Below are 21963 nucleotides of genomic sequence, written 5' to 3' on the forward strand. Positions count from 1 at the left end.
ACCGGCCATCGGTACACAGGCATTGCAATCGCTTTGTGTGTCCCACTGAAGCTACGGCTGTTTCACGCTTCCGCACTTCAACTGGCCTCGTAATGGTATTGGTAATATGAGGCCAGTTGAAGCGCGGAAGCGTGAAACGGCCGTGGCCTCAGTGGGACACACAAAGCGATTGCCATGCCTGTGTACCGATGACCGGTGTCTGTTTTGAATAAACCGCACTTGTTTGGTGAGTTGCCGCCTCTTGCATTGCCTTTACTACGTTATATTGGACTATCTGTACGCAGAGCACCACCTGTATAGTGCAGCGCACATCGTACATGCAAAGATTGCACGCCAGCAACCCCTAACACCGAGTGGATAGAGACAGTGCCAAGCGCTTTTTTTGCTCTTGTTGGTTTTTATATATTATATATATAGATATATATCTGGATATATGCTTGTCATAGGGTCCTGCAGATATTGGGGTCTTTGTTCTCAGTGGGTTCAGAAAATCAAGACATAAGCGTGGAGATGGAGACGTCCTGTACCACCACTTCAATGTTTTGCTCCTCTGTAACTCCTCCTGGAAATTAATGAATAACCACTGTAAGAAAACAGCCCGTCACTATGCAGCCACCGGCAGTACTAACTGGACAGTATGTGGGGAGGACACACCCTATTCATGAAAGGAATAGTAACGCCCAGTTGTCAATCTTTTTACAAATTTCCAGGAGAAATTAGAGAGTAACAGCGTAAAGCTACAGCTCCCCCAGAGGTGAGAGTAGGTATTACACGCTGCTCATTCACATCAGTGCAGTGTGTGTAATGCAGAACGGGTCAGACGCTTTGTATAATCACTCTCACATCTAGCCAAGGAGGACCCCTTAAACTCAATAACCAAATAAAAAAAAAATAAAAAAAAAATAAAAGTCACACAATGTCTTATTCAAAGTCACCTAAAGTGTTTATTCTAATAATTCATTTTGTACAAAATAACTCATACGCCAGTGACCACGATCTCTCCGCCATGTCCTTCTCTTTTCACGGCATCAAAGTAAAAAAAAAAAAAAATAATAATAATAATCATCTTAAATTGAGAACAATCGACTCTAAACGTACGACTTCTCCCACTCGGAGCGGCTGCTGAGGTAACTGGAGGTTGTGTAAAACAAACACAGTACAACATAAAAAAAAAACCATATATACATAAAAAAGGTTAAAAAAAAACTAAAAAATATTACAAAAAAATAAATACAATTCACATTCTGTGGGACAGCATGAAAAATACTGTCAGATGAAAAGGGGCGGGGTTAGAAATAATAATAAAAAAAAATTAAGTTCTGGTAGAGCGGTCAGCCATGATGGTACAAAATGACTGAAGGCAGGTGAGGAACATCAACAGCAGTAGTGCGGAACCCTGGTTGGTTTATTTCGGTACCCGCTTACAGGAATTAAAGGGGTAGCTTAACTTAAGCTGTTCCTCATGGGCGGGATCTGCTGAAAACTAAAATTCATGTATAAATCCATCAGTCTGTTGTAGAGCACCACCTGTGCGTTGAGGCAAAGAGAAGCTAATTTTTTTATCAGTTCATGTTGGGTAAATTTTTTTTTTTAACCACCAATGTGAAACCCCCAAAAATTTTATTTTAAAAATAAAAAAATAAAAAAAAATGTGGGGGAGTTAGTAATCAGCGGAGTGTAAACAGAGCATCAGGGGCCTTCCTGGGGCGCCATGTGCAGAATTCCTGAGAACGATGGGTCCGTAAACCTTTCAAGGAGGCATTTCTGTACAATCTGACAAGTTTAAGGTGGACACTTTGTGTAGAGGACGCTGCAGGAGATTTCCGTAGGACATAGGGTGGGGGGAGAGGGCACGAAAGGGTGACCTCAAAAAGGCACGGATCCATGGAGGGCAGCGATCATGGTATGTATGGAAGAGTCGTCCTGAAAACCGCTATCACTATGTCTGAAGGGAAAAAAGAAAACAACAAAGCACAAGATCAGAGTCACAGCCCCAGAATAAGTTACTCCTCTTTAATGTGTATGACCATCTTCAGATACTTTGAGACGCCAACGAATGACCTATGGTGGTGTGTGGACCCTCCTTCAAGCCGAAGGGTCGGCACGGGTGACCCTCCTTCAAGCCGAAGGGTCGGCACGGGTGACCCTCCTTCAAGCTGAAGGGTCGGCACGGGTGACCCTCCTTCAAGCCGAAGGGTCGGCACGGGTGACCCTCCTTCAAGCCGAAGGGTCGGCACGGGTGACCCTCCTTCAAGCCGAAGGGTCGGCACGGGTGACCCTCCTTCAAGCCGAAGGGTCGGCACGGGTGTGAGGAATATGAGTTAACGACTGTTACAATCAAGAAGCTTCAGGTTCAAATCCTGAAGAGGCGGTTGTCACAGCTCCGCCCCGAAACATCAATGTTAATACTGTCTACCCCAGGGTTATCCCCCTCCCCCATTGTTATAGCCTTCATTAGATTTTCAGCACAGGTAAGTTCAGCCTTGTTTGCTGCACTGTTGCCCCCAGCCTACCTGATCCAGGGGTAACATTGGGGCCTGCTCCATCATCTCCCCCTGCATTGGTGCTCTGCCTTTGGGGAATGGATGTGGCTGCATCTGTAGCTGTATCCTGAAAGGTAACGAACATCATATATTAAGAATATGAGAGGACTGCTGAAGAATATAGAAGCAGACAGCTCCATGACCGGCCCCTGAGGGCCACATGCGGTTATAGAGGGGGGTACATACCTTTGTGGACGGTACATGTCACTAAACTGATGCATTCTGCCCTGCTCCATTACAGCAGTATGGAAGCGCCCCCTACTGTCCATATGTGGGTAACCGGTGCCCATTTGGGGGTGGCCATTGGTTTGCTGGGGTACAGGGTGGCGCTGCTGGTGTAGAGGTGGTCGCGGGTATCCTCGAGGCGGGTACTGGTGTTGTGGAGGGTAGTGCGGTTGAGGCATCATGGAAGATGGTGGTCGGAAGTTTGGACTTGCCCACCCCTGGGGCCGTCCATAGGCAAACAGGCTGCTCTGCCGCTTATGACTGTCTAGATCCAGAAAGTGTTTGGGGCTCTCGGGACGGGCAGAGGGATCATCGCTCTTCTCTTTCTCCTCCGGACACTCCATGTTCTCACCCGGAATGGCGCGGGGTTCTCCTTCCAGCAAAGGAGACATGAGAAGGCTCCGTAACTCCCCCATACTCTGGGTGTTGAGCGGCCCATCTGGTTGGGGGTAGCCTCCTGGGTGCTGGGGGGCTTGCTGTCCATTGTGGTGCCATCTCTGGTACTCCTGAGGGAAGTATGGAGGCCGCTGGTAAGGCTGGTATGGAGGCTGGGCTTGTTGTGGCTGTTGGTAGAAGGTCTCACGCGGATGATACTGGCCTGGGTATTGGCCCGTGTGAGGACGTACGTGGCCATTCCCAAACTGCTGGAGGGGATGAGGAGATGCTGAGGGCCTCTCAGCTGCCGGACGTTGTGCCATGCCTGGTCTCATGGGGCTGGGGTCACCTCGATGTGCTGGTCCTGCTGGGTCCACATAGGGTAAAGGCCGAGGAACCTCCCCGTGAGCGATTGGCTGAGGGTCCATTTTAGCACCAACATCCGATGTCTTAGGAGGCTTTTCTGGTGTGTCCAATCCATTGCGGGGACTGTGGTCAGAACCAGGGCAAACGCCAGACCCCAACGCCAGGGACTCAGTCACGGCATCACTGGGTGCTGGGGTAGTCAGAGTCTCAGGGGACACATCAGAGGGAGGAGCAAGCCGGGCATCTGGGATTGTGGGTAAACTGGACGGCAGCGGCAACTCAGGCAGAGGGAGGTCATGTGATACAAGCGGAGGTGCAGGAGACGGAGAGACATCTGCAATAATAGGAAGAATAGTGAGTGCAGCTCTGGAGTATATAATAGGATGTAACTCAGGATCAGTAATGTAATGTATGCACACAGTGACCCCACCAGCAGAATAATGAGTGCAGCTCTGGAGTATAATACAGGATCAGTAATGTATGTACACAGTGACCCCACCAGCAGAATAATGAGTGCAGCTCTGGAGTATAATACAGGATCAGTAATGTATGTACACTGTGACCCCACCAGCAGAATAGTGAGTGCAGCTCTGGAGTATAATACAGGATGTAATTCAGGATCAGTAATGTAATGTATGTACACAGTGACCCCACCAGCAGAATAGTGAGTGCAGCTCTGGGGTATATAATAGGATGTAACTCAGGATCAGTAATGTAATGTATGTACACAGTGACCCCACCAGAAGAATAGCGAGTGCAGTTCTGGGGTGTAATACAGGATGTAACTCAGGATCAGTAATATAATGTATGTACACAGTGACCCCACCAGCAGAATAGTGAGTGCAGCTCTGGAGTATAATACAGGATGTAACTCAGGATCAGTAATGTAATGTATGTACACAGTGACCCTACCAGCAGAAGAGTGCGTGGAGCTGATCAGTAAAGGATCAGTAATGTATACAGTGACGCTATTCCCCTTCCTCCATCTTACCTGCTATATTGGTGTCTTGCTCCGCCGTTTTGTCAGGATTAGGGGCAACGTCTGGATCGTCACTTCCATTGCATATTTCGTTGGGTTGTAATGCTGTGGATGACGGCTCGGATGGGTGAGGGGCGGAGGACCCCTGGGACGGGTGGGGGGCGGAGGACCCCTGGGATGGGGTTGGAGGGGGCTGCTTTGGGTACGGTGTTGATGGCGCCTGGGATGGGTAGGGGGTAGAAGACGGCTGAGCAAAGCCTGACCCAGGGGAACAGAAAAAGGACGACAGTCTCTGCATGGCAATCATCTCAGGACTGTCCATCATGGAGTTCCCAGAAACAAATGGGGGCCTGACAGGGTGGGGGCCCAGGGGTCGTACTCGAGGGTCTGTTGGCTGAGAGTGATGTGGAGGTCCCCCTCCTCCGTTTCCTGCTCTCGGGCCTGGGTGCTGGTGTCCATTTCCATTCCACATATCGGGCTGAAGTCCATATCTGTACGGTGGATGAGAGGGACCAGAAGGGAGCGCTCTCCCGTCAGGGGGTCTCACAGGTGGCATATACCCAGCAGGGGTAGATGGCGGATGCGTGCCCCCTTCTTGGACAGATGTCCTTCCTGGATACACAGGATTGGTCCCGCCGACTGCTCGCTGAGCTCTGTAGTCCGTACACTTATCAGACACTTCCGGCGTGTGGGAGACTGTCTGCAACAAAACACCACGTCAGGAGGCGGCAAGAAGGAAAAAAATTCCGCCATACATATACAATACTGCCTACCTGGGCTCTGTAACCGGGATCACCTGGGAGCGGCTCCGGGAACCTCAAGGGTCCAAAACCGAGGCCGGTGTCTGATTCTCGAAGAGGAGCGTGCATCCCAAGGGAGGACGGCTATATACAACACAGACAGGGGCGGCATTATACTCAACATTAGTATTATAGTAGTTATATTCCTGTATGTATGAGCAGTATTATAGTAGTTATGGTTCAGGGAAGAAAAAGAATGCTGCACCTCACAAATATGGCTGACACTAGTGCCTCTCGCCTGCATATAAAACATCAGAATTTTGTGTATGAATTTATACCTGCACGTGGTACATGGGGCAGTGTGGCCTGATCAATTCATACACAAAATTCTGATGTATATTATGCAGCCGAGAGGCACTAGTATCAGCCATAGGTGTGAGGTGCAGCACTCTTTCTTCCCTGAACATAGTCGTTATATTCCTGTATATAGGAGCAGTATTATAGTAGTATATTCCTGTATATAGGGGCAGTATTATAGTAGTTATATCCCTGTATATAGGGGCAGTATTATAGTAGTTATATCCCTGTATATAGGAGCAGAATTATAGTAGTTATATCCCTGTATATAGGAGCAGAATTATAGTAGTTATATTCATGTATATAGGAGCAGTATTATAGTAGTATATTCCTGTATATAGCAGTATTATAGTAGTTATATTCCTGTATATAGTAGCAGTATTATAGTAGTTATATCCCTGTATATAGGAGCAGTATTATAGTAGTTATATCTCTGTGTATAGGGGGCAGTATTATAGTAGTTATATTCCTGTATATAGGGGGCAGTATTATAGTAGTTATATTCCTGTATATAGGGGGCAGTATTATAGTAGTTATATTCCTGTATATAGGGGGCAGTATTATAGTAGTTATATTCCTGTATATAGGAGCAGTATTATAGTAGTTATATTCCTGTATATAGGGGGCAGTATTATAGTAGTTATATTCCTGTATATGGGGGCAATATTATAGTAGTTATATTCCTGTATATAGGGGGCAGTATTATAGTAGTTATATTCCTGTATATAGGGGTCAGTATTATAGTAGTTATATTCTTGTATATGAGCCGTATTAGAGTAGTTCTATTATGTATAGTAGGGTATATAGTGTATGTAGTGTCTTACCATGTCTCCTGGATGGAAGGAGTTCCTTGGCATTCCTCCGTACTGTAGAGGATAGGTGTACGGTTGTCCTTTGGGCTCTCTATTCACAGGCGGATGCAGTCGGTCGTCTCCATCCTCGCTGGGTGATGACTGGTGGATCATGCTGCTCTCTGAGCTCTGCCGCTTTCTTCCTCCCTCCTCTTTACCCTTCCTCCACCCCCCGGCTCTGGAGCGCCTCCCCTGGCTCCTTCTCTTTGCAGGTTTCTCCTTCTCCTCTGAGCGGATCCAGGTTTCCCCATCAGACTCCACGTCGTCCTCCGGCAGATGCTTCAGCAAAGCTTTCCTAAAGCAGCGCTCCAGGGTGTCAGCCATCTCTGTGTATTCTGTGTTAGTGATAATAACTTATTATTAGGGATATAACTGGAGACGTGTAATATGACACACGGTTATAACCGAAGAACTCACCGCTATCCAGTCCATTGTACTTGACGCAGTTTTTAAAGATGGTTTTCATGTCTTTGACAAACTGATCCTTGGTGAGGTAATACCCCGAGCACAGCCGCTGCTCCACCTTGGACAGATCCATAGGACACTGGGGGATAAAACAGACAAAGATCAGGTAACAAAAGACGAGGCGTCCCCGGATTATAGACAAGACCTGAATGGGGACAGAACAGCAAGAAGAGAACAAGGCGGTGACTTACAGTGATTATATCGTAATAGTTGGGAGCGTAAGACTCATCCACCGGCTCCAGGAAAGGCCACGAATCCTTATGAGCCTTCACCGCATCCAGAACTAGAGGAAGAGGAGACATCTTATCCCTGAACATTACTACATATACGGGTTACCACCCATTTAACATTACACTACTGGATATTCCTCACCTTTATACATCGCTGTATACTGATCATCCAAGTCAATGCCCAGCCTGGCGGGAAAGGAGGAGAGACGGTCAATGGACATTATACCATATAGAATACATCTCCCTATAAGACCCCACACCCAGGAGTACTCACAGGTCTGGCACTCGATAGTCGCCCTGGATGGGTGAGGAGGGTTCCAGGTGGCACAGTTCTGGGGGTAACTCTTTACCCTGTGACAGCAGCCAGGCGCGCTCCTCTCTCAGCTTCCTCCTCCGCGCCCGATCTGTACATATAGAGGAACTGTCTGTAGTCAGTGTATAAGGGGAGCGGCTTTATCCCAGCACAGGCTGGAACATGACGCTATAATCCCACCAGCGTCCATGGGATATTACCTTCCACGGAGCGGACTTTCTCAGCCAGCGCCCGCTTCCTCTCCTCCTTCTGCAGCAGCTCCTGCTCCTTCCTCTGCATCATCAGCAGCAGCTGCCTCTCCTCCTCTTCCTCCTGGGCTCTGGAGGGATCAGCGTCCTGCAGGACACCACAACACAATACATTACCTGTTCATCTACAGCCATCTATAACTCATATTATATGCATGTAGTTACCCATTTCTACCAGCAGAGGTCACCCACATACCACCAAATACCCTCTATAGCGCCCCCCCCCATCCTTCTCTCACCTCCTGCTGGAAGGATCTGAACCCTGAATGGCTGGACAGTCTCTTGGAGGTAAAAGGCGTCTGATCTGTCTGGATTTTGGTTTCCTGAAAATCAGAGATTTGTGAAATTTAGTAAGGTGAAGTACAGAATAGGACCCCTATACAGCAGTATATACATCAGAGTTATACACCGGGAACTGCAGGATCCCTATACAGCGGTATATACAAAGGTACAGGCCAAGACCCCCTACACAGCGGTATATACATCAGAGGTACAGGCCAGGACCCCCTGACCCCGGCGCACCCCTCCCCCCCCCAGACTGTATCACGCACCTCAGACACGACTCTGTACCCCCCCCCCTTAATTTATCCCCCATGAAACATAAAATGGGACATGGGATGAAATCCAACAATCTGCTTTCCCTTCTCTGCCTCTGGACATCTGTCCGAACACCCCCCTACACTGACTCGCCAGAGGGCGGCACCCGCTCCAGCCTCGCCAGAGGGCGGCACCCGCTCCAGCCTCCCCACAGGGCGGCACCCGCTCCAGCCTCGCCAGAGGGCGGCACCCGCTCCAGCCTCGCCAGAGGGCGGCACCCGCTCCAGCCTCGCCAGAGGGCGGCACCCGCTCCAGCCTCGCCAGAGGGCGGCACCCGCTCCAGCCTCCCCACAGGGCGGCACCCGCTCCAGCCTCCCCACAGGGCGGCACCCGCTCCAGCCTCCCCACAGGGCGGCACCCGCTCCAGCCTCCCCACAGGGCGGCACCCGCTCCAGCCTCCCCACAGGGCGGCACCCGCTCCAGCCTCCCCACAGGGCGGCACCCGCTCCAGCCTCCCCACAGGGCGGCACCCGCTCCAGCCTCCCCACAGGGCGGCACCCGCTCCAGCCTCCCCACAGGGCGGCACCCGCTCCAGCCTCCCCACAGGGCGGCACCCGCTCCAGCCTCCCCACAGGGCGGCACCCGCTCCAGCCTCCCCACAGGGCGGCACCCGCTCCAGCCTCGCCTCCCCACAGGGCGGCACCCGCTCCAGCCTCGCCTCCCCACAGGGCGGCACCCGCTCCAGCCTCGCCTCCCCACAGGGCGGCACCCGCTCCAGCCTCGCCTCCCCACAGGGCGGCACCTGCTCCAGCCTCCCCTTCCCAGAGGGCGGCACCTGCTCCAGCCTTCCCTTCCCAGAGGGCGGCACCTGCTCCAGCCTCCCCTCCCCAGAGGGCGGCACCCGCTCCAGCCTCCCCTTCCCCAGAGGGCAGTATACACTCACACTCACCTTCTGGGAGATCATGTTGCAGATTTCGGGCAGGAATTCCTCGCTCAGGATCTTGTATAGATGGCGGTCCTTGTGCGACGTCCTGTCCCGGAAACTTTCTGTCACCTCCCGCCATTCCTGCTCCGTCTGGCAGAGGAGACGCCAAGATCCTTCCCCGGGGGAACTGGCTGAGGAAACCGACCAGGGGGCGACCAACAAGGAAACAGACATTAACACTCAGACACCCATACCCCCGAAGAGAGACACCTGCAACATCCCCAAGAGACACACCGGCATCCCCCCCCCCGAAGAGACACCCGCACCCCACCCCCCCAAGAGAGAAACCTGCATCCCCCCCAAAGAGAGACACCTGCACCCCCCCTTCGAAGACACACCTGCACACCCCCGCGAAGAGAGTCTGCATTACCCCCAATCCCCAATACTTCATAATAGACTCCCCACCGATACACTGTAGCAAAGCTGTGAGAAGTACAAGGTCTGTATATGAGGTGCGGGCCCCCCGTACACATTGAGCCCCTTACCTTTCTCCCTCTTCAGCTCCTCAATAGTTGGCGGCTTCACCTCTAACCTCTCACTGTACAAAAAAAAAAGGCAATGTCAATAATATGTGCCTGCCCCCCGCCCCCACCCCCAAAGCCCAGTGACTGTGCAATATATATACACACACACACACTGTATATAGTCATCTGCTCCCCCCCCCCCCAGTCTATTGTTCTATAGAACCATCTGCTCACCGGACCACCGCATCTTCCAGTAATGGCTTCTTCTTGGGAGGACGCCCTCTCTTCCTTACAGGTTTCTCCGCTGCCGAGGCCGCTCTGATATCATAAAGAAATATACACAGTGACCCCACCAGCAGAATAGTGAGTGCAGCTCTGGAGTATAATACAGGATGTAACTCTGGATCAGTAATGTATGTACACAGTGACCCCACCAGCAGAATAGTGAGTGCAGCTCTGGGGTATAATACAGGATGGAACTCAGGATCAGTAATGTAATGTATGTACACAGTGACCTCACCAGCAGAATAGTGAGTGCAGCTCTGGAGTATAATACATGATCAGTAATGTAATGTATGTACACAGTGACCCCACCAGCAGAATAGTGAGTGCAGCTCTGAAGTATACTACTATATCATGTCTGTATAATCCTTACTCTTCCAGTGCTCTCTGTCTCTTCTCCCAGGACGGTTCTTCCTTGTAGAGTCTGGTCCCATAGAAATACCAGTACAGGTTCCCCGAGGAGTCTTCTCCCAGTGGCTCCACCCGCAGGCTATCCCCGTCCAGTCCCTGATAACACATCACAATATATATATTTTTTTTTCTGTCTTTTTGGCTTGTGCATATTTTATGTATTCTGTCCCTTTTTTCATTGTGGCTAGCATTCGTGCTGTGTAAGACCCATGTGATCCAAATTAGCAAGAAGCACCTGTGTACATAAGGGGAGGATCTCCTAGTATTCTCCCATTCTACCTGCAGAGGAATGGAGAGAGGTAAGAGCCTGTTCACACTTGTGTTGCTTGGCGTCCACTTTTTCCGCCGGTGGCGCCTGCGGGGTTCGGGGGGGCCCTTTAGGGTCTGGTCCTGTGACAATGGGGTTGCAGGGCCATTCCGTGCCCCCCCTTCTCTGCTTGCGCACGTTTTGCGGGGATTGTGGTCGCTGACCGGCACAGTGATGTTTTTTGGTTAGGGACTCATGTGTATCAGAAGACCTGCACGTGGTACATGAGGCAATATGGTTTGGCCAAATTATATACTAACTTCTGATGTTGGTTTTAAATGTAGCTGAATAAGCTTTCGTGTCAGCCATGGGTGCGATGTGCAGCCATTTCTGTCTTTTTGGCTTGTGCATATATATATTTTTCTGCTGTCCTATAATCTGGATTAGGAGTTGGAGGGGCAGGACATTCGGGGACATCGCACCTTAAGAAGGTCAAAGACGTCATCCGCGTCCAGCCGGTAGTCGCACAGTCGGTGCAGGATCTCCAGCCTGGTGCGCAGGGGCAGCTGGTGGAATGTGGCCCCCTTTAGCGGGTTGGGTTTCCCCTCCTCCAGTTCCCAGCGGTAGCTGATGATATCCTCCAGGTATATGTGGAAGGTCTGAGGCCTGAGGAGCGACACAAGACGTCATGTGAGAAATCATGGAGACAGAGGATGGAGAGCGGGAAGGAAGAGTCCCCGACAGTCAGGACTTACGTGATGTCATGTCTCTGATAGCAGCCCTGCAGGAGACAGGCCAGGAGCTCGCTGAGGAACTCCACATCATCCCGGTACAGAGCGTCCTCCAATTCCTGCAAGACAGTAAAGACAGCGACCGGATCAACTCGACATCAGCACCTGGTCTCCTCTGTCAGCCATCAATCTGGATGAGTACTGATTTATTCCAGTATTCTACTTCTACTCCTGAACCATGAAGCTCAGGATGAGCACTGATTTGTTAGTCATCTAGTAGCCACAGGCGGCATTATGCCTCAGGCCACAAGAGGTCGCCAGAGGACACCAGAGCAGTGATTTTCAACCTTTTTTGAGCCGCAGCACACTTTTTATACTTAAAAAAATCCTGGGGCACACCACCAACCCGGGGCTCTCCCCCATGCTTCTCTCCACCATGCTTCTCTCCACCATGCTTCTCCCCCCTGCGCTTCTCTCCACCATACTTCTCCCCCCTGCGCTTCTCTCCACCATACTTCTCCCCCCTGCTTCTCTCCACCATACTTCTCCCCCCTGCTTCTCTCCCCCATGCTTCTCTCCTGTGCTTCTCTCCACCATACTTCTCCCCCCTGCTTCTCTCCCCCATGCTTCTCTCCTGTGCTTCTCTCCACGTAGCCCACACATTGATTGGATGCGTGCATCACGGCCCGCCGCAGCGCACCACGCAACCGCCCACATTATAATCCGCCATTGATCGCTGCGCATTGCCGGGGAACAAAACACAGGGGCACCATAGTTTGGGGATGTTTCCCCGCGGCACACCTGACCATGTGTCGCAGCACACTGGTTGAAAATCACTGCACCAGAGGAACTTACAGGGTGACCTAACCGCTACATGGGGGCAGCACAGGGGTGACCTAACCGCTACATGGGGGCCGAACCTCTATATGGGAGGGAGGGGGTTACGCCTAACCGCTACATGGGAGAGCAGGAGGGGCCTAACTGCTGTTTGGGAGCCTAACCTGTAGGAGGCGGCAGCCAATCCTAGACATACTTAAAGGTGCCATCCTCTAGATGTAAACAAGAACATTCATTCACTGACCACAAGCAGAGCCCTTGACAATGGTGGAAAAGTTCCACAAGAAGTCGGCAGTTCCCATAGACTGGATAAAGGACTTTAGGATGTGACTGTAAAGACTCTTACGGGAACATTTCATGACAAATCTGACTGCCTAATGGATCATCCGCCACCACCGCGAGGGTCTTGGACGTCACAATAGGCTGGAGATGAGCTCAGGCCTCTGCGGTATGGAAGGGGTTAAAGAGTCCCAGCTGTCACTGCAGCCGCACAGAGTCCTCTTACTTCTGCTGCGGTGACTTTAGACAGACAGGGTGGCAGCAGGGGAGGGTGGGGGACGTTTCAGGACCCCCCTCCCCATTATGCATGCACATGCAGAAGCCCCTCACGCAGCAGAATTAAACAAACACTCAATGAAAGGAAAGAGCTGATAAAAGAAAAAGCGGCCCAGGGCCCTGCCGAGCGCCGGAGACGTCCACAGTCCTCCTGGGGTGCGGCAGACAATGGGCCAGAGACAGCAGAGAAGGGGAGCGCACTCCAACGCCAACACAACAGAGCATTAGTGACATCGCTCACCGCTAAGCCCCGGCCCGGGGAACAAGTGTCTGCCCATCTGTCACCAAAGCCCGCCGCCAGGGAGGGGGGCTACGCCAAGCCCAGCACGGGGAAAGAACACTACAACTCCCAGCATGCCCTGACAGCCTTCAGGAAGTGCCACAGGTTAGAGAACACTACAACTCCCAGCATGCCCTGACAGCCTTCAGGAAGTGCCACAGGTTAGAGAACACTACAACTCCCAGCATGCCCTGACAGCCTTCAGGAAGTGCCACAGGTTAGAGAACACTACAACTCCCAGCATGCCCTGACAGCCTTCAGGAAGTGTCAACTGGATGAGCCACAGATTGGAGAACCATTCCTGAAAGCTGTCAGGGCATGCTGGGAGTTGTAGTATCACATGATGAGCCGCAGGTTAGAGGACACTTCCTGAAGGCTGCCAGGGCATGCTGGGAGTTGTAGTACCACCTGATGAGCCGCAGGTTAGAGGACACTTCCTCAAGGCTGTCAGGGCATGCTGGGAGTTGTAGTATCACCTGATGAGTGGCAGGTTGGAGAACCCTTCCTGAAGGCTGTCAGGGCATGCTGGGAGTTGTAGTATCACCTGATGAGCCGCAGGTTAGAGGACACTTCCTGAAGGCTGCCAGGGCATGCTGGGAGTTGTAGTTCTACAGCAAGTGAATGAATAGATGCAGAGATCCTGAGGAGGATGAGGAGGATTATACTTCTGCGGCCGCCCTGACAGGGGGTGATTTGTGCTGGTGTTGACCACCGTTGTGGTGACCTGCCCCCCTATAGCCTGCGGACCCTCCTGTATAGGAATTCACATCCGATCTCCCCCCACCCCCTCCCCTGGACCCGAATGCTGATGTCCTGCTGAACTTTTGACCTGGCCAAAGCCAAATTCCCAGAATCCTTCTAGATGCCGAGCGATCCCCGCACCGCTCCCCAAACCACTGAGGATACTGACGTCCTGTGTGACTGGACTGGTGTGCCCCAACCTGTTACTCTCCTGAAAACCACAACTCCCAGCATACCCTGGCAGCATTCTTCACTGTAGTGTTCCCCAACATGTTACTTTCTGGCTGCTGCAAAACTACAACTCTCCTCACACCCCGACAATAAAATGCTGTTACTGCATGATGGTAGTTGTAGTTTTGCAACAGCTGTAAAGTGACAGGTTAAAGAATGCTGCCAGGGCATGCTGGAAGTTGTAGTTCACTGGAGTGTAACAGGTTGGGGATGCTATAGCTTTATCCCTGCTCTCCTGAAGGATAAAGAGCTGACAATCTATTCTGCATTGTTATGTAGACGCCGAGCGCCTCTCCTGAGGAATGAACAGGTTAATAAACCCTCCACAGGCTCCATGAAAGAAACTATCTAGTTGACATATCAAAAGCAAATGGCCCTGGGGGCTGGGGTGTTTACTACAGAGACCACCCACCCCCCGCCGGGCGTCCTCCCCCACAACAAAGGCCGCAGGCACCATGACAGGGAGACGTGCCACCGGCCACCTCCCTGCAACTCATAGAAAAGGAGATGTGGGGGGCCGGGGAGCCCGAAAGTATGTGACCCCCTGGACTCCATAGCTGCCTGTATACAGTCTGGGGGCAGAGGAGCACAGAACACTAACATCCTAAAGGGGCTCTCCACAGGTGTCCAGCATCAGACAGGTTACGACTGATGCCTGATCCGAGCGAGCATATGTATGGGGGGGGGGGGGGGGGGGTACGGCTGATGCCTGATCCGAGCAAGCATATGTATGGGGGGCTACCACTGATGCCTGATCCGAGCATGCATGTGTATGGGGGGGTACGGCTGACGACTAATCCGAGCATGCATGTGTATGGGGGGTACGACTGATGCCTGATCCGAGCGAGCATATGTATGGGGGGGGGGGGGGGGGGTGTGGTACGGCTGATGCCTGATCCGAGCAAGCATATGTATGGGGGGCTACCACTGATGCCTGATCCGAGCATGCATGTGTATGGGGGGGTACGGCTGACGACTAATCCGAGCATGCATGTGTATGGGGGGTACGACTGATGCCTGATCCAAGCGAGCATATGTATTGGGGGGGGGGGGGGGGGGGGTACGACTGATGCCTGATCAGAGCGAGCATGTGTATAGGGGGGGGGGGTACGGCTGACGACTAATCCGAGCATGCATGTGTGTGGGGGGTACGGCTGACGACTAATCCGAGCATGCATGTGTATGGGGGGTACGACTGATGCCTGATCCAAGCGAGCATATGTATTGGGGGGGGGGGGGGTACGACTGATGCCTGATCAGAGCGAGCATGTGTATGTGGGGTACGACTGATACCTGATCAAAGCGAGCATATGTATGGGGGGGGGGGGGGGTACGACTGATGCCTGATCCGAGCATGCATGTGTATGGGGGGGTATGGCTGATGCCTGAACTGAGCGTGCATGTATATGAGGGAGGGAGGTACGAGTGATGCCTGACCTGAGCGTGCATGTGTATGGGGTATGACTGATGCCTGATCCCAGCGTGCATGTGTATGAGGGGGTACGGCTGATGCCTGATCCGAACGTGCATGTGTATGGGAGGTACGAGTGATGCCTGATCCGAACATGCATGTGTATGGGAGGTACGAGTGATGCCTGATCCCAGCGTGCATGTGTATGGGAGGAACGAGTGATGCCTGATCCCAGCGTGCATGTGTATGGGGAAAGGAGTTATGACTGATGCCTGATCCCAGCGTGCATGTGTATGAGGGGGTACGGCTGATGCCTGATCCCAGCGTGCATGTGTATGAGGGGGTACTGCTGATGCCTGATCCGAGCATACATGTGTATGGGAGGTACGAGTGATGCCTGATCCCAGCGTGCATGTGTATGGGAGGTACGAGTGATGCCTGATCCCAGCGTGCATGTGTATGGGAGGTACGAGTGATGCCTGATCCCAGCGTGCATGTGTATGAGGGGGTACGGCTGATGCCTGATCCAGCATACATGTGTATGGGAGGTACGGCTGATGCCTGATCCAGCATACATGTGTATGGGGAAAGGAGGTATGACTGATGCCTGATCCCAGCGTGCATGTGTATGGGGGAGAGAAGAAGCAGAATACATAGTTGTCACCTGCTCAGGACAGGGGGAATAGCCACTGCCTGGCTGACACTTGAGGCTGCAGTAACAGACACAGTCCCCACAGATAAGGGGGCGCTGTTCCTGGCAGACAGCAGCCATGCTTATGTACTTAGTTACAGGGAACCTGAAGGCAACGAGGCGGCCATATTGTACAAACATGGTGACTATCACCTGATCCTGAAGACATTCCCTCATCTCTATGATAGAACAGGCCGGAAGCCCCCGGTGTGTGCCGGCGGGGGGGGGGGGGGGGGGGGGGGGGGGGGGGGGCGGTTGTTTTCCTCCTCGGGGCCCCGTCTGACACGACTGCTGATGAGAGAATTCGCAGGATCTGGGGCCGTTCTACAGGTCCCATCTCTCCCCTATAATCAGCCGCCAGCTGCCGCACTGCACCTGGGATCTCCCTGATGGCCGCACTGAGCCGAGGGGAGGGTGAGGAAGAGGATGATGGAATAAAGTAGCAATACGAGGAGGGGACTGCTGGCACATACAGGACCCCTCAGCGCCAATCCCACCCACCGCACTACAATAACCAGCACACAAGAGATATACAGGTAATGACCGCAACAGAACAGCGCCCCTAGTGGTCAGTAAGAGGGGAAAAAATTATATCAATCTGCCCCTGTTACAAACACATTAAAAGGGATTCTCTTTAGACTTCCCCAACAATCAGGGTGAACTCCAATGATCTGTGGGGAAACCAGCGGTCAGTTCCCCGTACAGCGCCACCACTGGGGAAATGAAGCATTACACATTGTGTGTACCGCACACCTCAGGTCCTCCAGGGAGGATTCCCACAGATCAGACAGATTTCCATAGGAATACTCGCCATACGATATTATACACTGCTGTGTGATCCTGTGTATTGGGGTATAGGGACGTGTTCGCACTGCGAGGATTTACATACTGCAGATGTGACGCATATTCCCCCACAAGACGTGTGAAAGCAATCTGAGGCTTCACATGAGGGCAATCCTGCAAACAGCTCCCTATAGCTCAGCTTCCTGGCCTGAGGATATGGGAGGGACGTTATGTGATCTACGTCAGGAGGAGGAGGAGGAGGGGGCGTCTCTGCTCCACAAGAAAGAGCCGGAGTCGTCCCCTCATCTCTACCATAACACAAAGCCACGTGTGTGCTCCGCATCAGCCCCGACCCGGAGATTATAACCTGCTGCTACACACAGGGGCCACACTGCACCCCAACACTGCCCAGATATAACCAGACACATCCAGGGACATATCAGACAATATAGAAGGAGGGACGCTGGAGAGATTAGAGTGCAAGCTCTGGAGACTATAATAATATGTGACTGATATCAGCCGCTCCTCTTATAACGCTCCAGCACTGATATAACCTCCTATTACATCCTATGTGACTGATATCAGCCGCTCCTCTTATAACGCTCCAGCACTGATATAACCTCCTATTACATCATATGTGACTGATATCAGCTGCCCCTCTTATAACGCTCCAGTACTGATATAACCTCCTATTACATCCTATGTGACTGATATCAGCCGCTCCTCTTATAACGCTCCAGTACTGATATATCCTCCTATTACATCATATGTGACTGATATCAGCCACTCCTCTTATAACGCTCCAGTACTGATATAACCTATTACATCATATGTGACTGATATCAGCCGCTCCTCTTATAACGCTCCAGTACTGATATAACCTCCTATTACATCATATGTGACTGATATCAGCAGCTCCTCTTATATCGCTCCATTACTGATATATCCTCCTATTACATCATATGTGACTGATATCAGCCGCTCCTCTTATAACGCTCCAGTACTGATATAACCTCAATGTTAATCCAGCTACATCGAGCTCCGAAATTGCGCAATATTTGCATCCATTGATGACATTATACGGCGCCAAAGTCCCAGCTGACGGCAAACTTGGCGCAACTCACAACAGCCACCGAACAGCTGCGCTGCCACAAAGGCGACTGTGGCCCCCAGCAGTCATGTGACTCACCCCATTCACTTCTATAGGGGAAGGCGGGGCTCAAATCGTGAGAAAGCAGCAGAGATGAGTCACATGACTGGCGTCCGGCAGGTGAGGGGTTAACGGCCTCTCCCCGAGCCGCACTCCATTTACACTACAAACAGCTTCACATTATCCTGCAAAGTGACAGGAGGTGACGAAGGGCGGAGAGGGAGGGGGTGGGGGGCTGCAGAGACCCCCCTTACAGGCCCATTATCCTGGAGACAACTACATTCTATCCCACTATCAGCTCCTGGGAAAGCTGGGTGACAACCAACATGGCGGCTGTGGCTGAGGTCCTCACACACGGATGATCCAGGAGCCTCACCGGCCGTCACCCGGCTTTCCCCACACAGACAGGAAGGAGTTAACAGAGACGGCCGCCTGCAGCCCGTGCCCCCCCTCAGCTGTATTGTCCCCTCCTAGATGCCATGCTGCCCCTGAAAGACACAAAGTCCTAGAACAAAACAAACACAGGGGTTTCCCCAGAGCGAGAGACCCCCGCCCGCCCCTCTCCAGCCCAGAACAAAACCTCTCCATTATATCCAGCAGACTGCATCCCAAAAGAGCGGGGAGGGGGGCCCAGTAACCCCCACCACAGCCAGCCGAAGGGTTAAACCCATCCACAACATGGAAGACACAGGAGCAGATGCAGACCCCCAACCTACAGCATCTACAGGGGACCACCCAGCTCTCCCACTCTCCTGAATGGCAAATGGGAGAAAGTGATCATCCTCCTATTACGTATCAATCCGGAGCTGTAATACCAGGTCACCCAGCTCTGCCAAGCTCCCACAAAGTAACCATCCACCATCCGGAGCTGTAATACCAGGTCACCCAGCTCTGCCAAGCTCTTATAAAGTGACCATCAACCATCCGGAGCTGTAATACCAGGTCACCCAGCTCTGCCAAGCTCTTATAAAGTGACCATCCACCATCCGGAGCTGTAATACCAGGTCACCCAGCTCTGCCGAGCTCTTATAAAGTGACCATCCACCATCCGGAGCTATAACAGGTCACCCAGCTTTACCGAGCTCCTATAAAGTGACCATCCACCATCCGGAGCTATAACAGGTCACCCAGCTTTACCGAGCACCTGATGGTGAACCTGCCCTGTTACCTGGTGATACACGGTAATTACACGGACAATCTACCGGGAAGAGTTTGTGACTCTTCTAAAGTGAAAGTTGAGAAGAATAGGAATGGTTCTCTGTGTTCTATAGGGCGGCTGGTCTCCATGGTAACCGCCGGTGATACATCCTTAGATACAGTAGCCGAGCTGGGGTGTTCCCGCTGCCCTCATCCTGGGGGATTTGTGAGGCAGCTGACACCTCCGGGCATGCTGGGAGTTGTAGTTTCATTCCACCATTAGGGTTATTACCAGATGACTCCCCAAACAATGGGAAGGCGGATCAGAGTCTCCTGGAGTGACCCCCAAACCCTGCCCCCCTACACATCCCCACAGCAACCCCTCCCCCAATACTGCCCTCTCTGTGACCCCAGAATCCCCCAGCCTGCCCACACTGGGGCCCCCGCCTATTGTCAGGAGCGGCTCCTGGGCTTTCATCTGCCAGACCCAAATAGTGACAGCACGGCGACCCCTGTTACCCCAACACCCCCCAAAAGTGTTACCCCGGGATATCAGTATAAACAGCAAGTACTGACACACCAGTCACCTGCCCCCAATAATCAGACCCCCCACCAGTCACCTGCCCCCAATAATCAGGCCCCCCACCAGTCACCTGCCCCCCAATAATCAGACCCCCCCTCCCCCCGGGTCACCTGCCCCCAACAATCAGACCCCCTATACTGTCCTCACTGTTATCTATCACAGGACAGTATAGGGGGGGGGGGTCCTCACTGTTATCTATCACAGGACAGTATAGGGGGGGGTCCTCACTGTTATCTATCACAGGACAGTATAGGGGGGGTCCTCACTGTTATCTATCACAGGACAGTATAGGGGGGGGTCCTCACTGTTATCTATCACAGGACAGTATAGGGGGGTCCTCACTGTTATCTATCACAGGACAGTATAGGGGGGGTCCTCACTGTTATCTATCACAGGACAGTATAGGGGGGGGGTCCCACTGTTATCTATCACAGGACAGTATAGGGGGGGTCCTCACTGTTATCTATCACAGGACAGTATAGGGGGGGGTCCTCACTGTTATCTATCACAGGACAGTATAGGGGGGTCCTCAGAATAAGGATATAGTACATAGGATCAGCAGGCCCTAGGTTGGTATAAGAGGGGTCCTCAGTATAAGGGGCTGGGGGGTCCTCAGTATAAGGGGCTGGGGGGTCCCTTATAGTGTTACCCCGGGATATCAGTATAAACAGCAAGTACTGACACACCAGTCACCTGCCCCCCAATAATCAGACCCCCTATACTGTCCTCACTGTTATCTATCACAGGACAGTATAGGGGGGTCCTCACTGTTATCTATCACAGGACAGTATAGGGGGGGTCCTCACTGTTATCTATCACAGGACAGTATAGGGGGGGTCCTCACTGTTATCTATCACAGGACAGTATAGGGGGGTCCTCACTGTTATCTATCACAGGACAGTATAGGGGGGGTCCTCACTGTTATCTATCACAGGACAGTATAGGGGGGTCCTCACTGTCTATCTATCACAGGACAGTATAAGGGGGGGGGTCCTCACTGTTATCTATCACAGGACAGTATAAGGGGGGGGTCCTCACTGTTATCTATAACAGGACAGTATAGGGGGGGGTGGGTCCTCACTGTTATCTATAACAGGACAGTATAGGGGGGGGGGGGTCCTCACTGTTATCTATCACAGGACAGTATAGGGGGGGGGGTCCTCACTGTTATCTATCCACAGGACAGTATAGGGGGGGGGTCCTCACTGTTATCTATCACAGGACAGTATAGGGGGGTCCTCACTGTTATCTATACAGGACAGTATAGGGGGGTCCTCACTGTTATCTATCACAGGACAGTATAGGGGGGTCCTCACTGTATCTATCACAGGACAGTATAGGGGGGGGGTCCTCACTGTTATCTATCACAGGACAGTATAGGGGGGGGTCCTCACTGTTATCTATCACAGGACAGTATAGGGGGGGTCCTCACTGTTATCTATCACAGGACAGTATAGGGGGGGGTCCTCACTGTTATCTATCACAGGACAGTATAGGGGGGGGGGTCCTCAATGTTATCTATCACAGGACAGTATAGGGGGGGGTCCTCACTGTTATCTATCACAGGACAGTATAGGGGGGGGTACCTCACTGTTATCTATCACAGGACAGTATAGGGGGGGGGTCCTCACTGTTATCTATCACAGGACAGTATAGGGGGGGGGGTCCTCACTGTTATCTATCACAGGGACAGTATAGGGGGGTCCTCACTGTTATCTATCACAGGACAGTATAGGGGGGGGGGGGGTCCTCACTGTTATCTATCACAGGACAGGGGGTCCTCACTGTTATCTATCACAGGACAGTATAAGGGGGGGGTCCTCACTGTTATCTATCACAGGACAGTATAGGGGGGGGTCCTCACTGTTATCTATCACAGGACAGTATAGGGGGGTCCTCACTGTTATCTATCACAGGGACAGTATAGGGGGGGGGGGGTCCTCACCTGTTATCTATCACAGGACAGTATAGGGGGGGGTCCTCACTGTTATCTATCACAGGACAGTATAGGGGGGGGGGTGTCTCACTGTTAGTCTATCACAGGGACAGTATAGGGGGGGGGTCCTCACTGTTATCTATCACAGGACAGTATAGGGGGGGGGTCCTCACTGTTATCTATCACAGGACAGTATAGGGGGGGGTCCACACTGTTATCTATCACAGGACAGTATAGGGGGGGGGTCCTCACTGTTTATCTATCACAGGACAGTATAGG

General features: G+C 52.2%; 1 protein-coding gene across 5 annotated transcripts in view; it reads right to left on the reverse strand.

Moving 5' to 3' along the window:
* Positions 1–940: 940 nt before the first annotated feature.
* The window catches only part of CECR2 (CECR2 histone acetyl-lysine reader), a 51994-nt gene continuing 30971 nt past the window's right edge, over positions 941–21963 (reverse strand). For 3 of the 5 annotated variants that reach the window (XM_069964793.1, XM_069964802.1, XM_069964782.1), the window contains exons 2-19: positions 11374–11468; positions 11101–11284; positions 10334–10467; positions 9913–9996; positions 9700–9752; positions 9173–9345; positions 7932–8015; positions 7645–7780; positions 7406–7535; positions 7274–7317; positions 7093–7184; positions 6854–6980; positions 6410–6771; positions 5262–5372; positions 4501–5188; positions 2730–3843; positions 2514–2610; positions 941–1945 (exon numbers count right to left, since the gene is read on the reverse strand). In XM_069964793.1, coding sequence (XP_069820894.1) covers positions 1940–1945; positions 2514–2610; positions 2730–3843; positions 4501–5188; positions 5262–5372; positions 6410–6771; positions 6854–6980; positions 7093–7184; positions 7274–7317; positions 7406–7535; positions 7645–7780; positions 7932–8015; positions 9173–9345; positions 9700–9752; positions 9913–9996; positions 10334–10467; positions 11101–11284; positions 11374–11468 — 3714 coding nt within the window. In that variant the 3' untranslated portion in view covers positions 941–1939. Of the gene's footprint in view, positions 1946–2513; positions 2611–2729; positions 3844–4500; positions 5189–5261; positions 5373–6409; positions 6772–6853; positions 6981–7092; positions 7185–7273; positions 7318–7405; positions 7536–7644; positions 7781–7931; positions 8016–9172; positions 9346–9699; positions 9753–9912; positions 9997–10333; positions 10468–11100; positions 11285–11373; positions 11469–21963 lie in introns of those variants that run through there. The other 2 variants (XM_069964791.1, XM_069964810.1) reach the window with 2 other exon arrangements.

This window comes from Dendropsophus ebraccatus, chromosome 1 (assembly GCF_027789765.1).
Source record: "Dendropsophus ebraccatus isolate aDenEbr1 chromosome 1, aDenEbr1.pat, whole genome shotgun sequence".
NCBI lineage: Eukaryota > Metazoa > Chordata > Amphibia > Anura > Hylidae > Dendropsophus > Dendropsophus ebraccatus.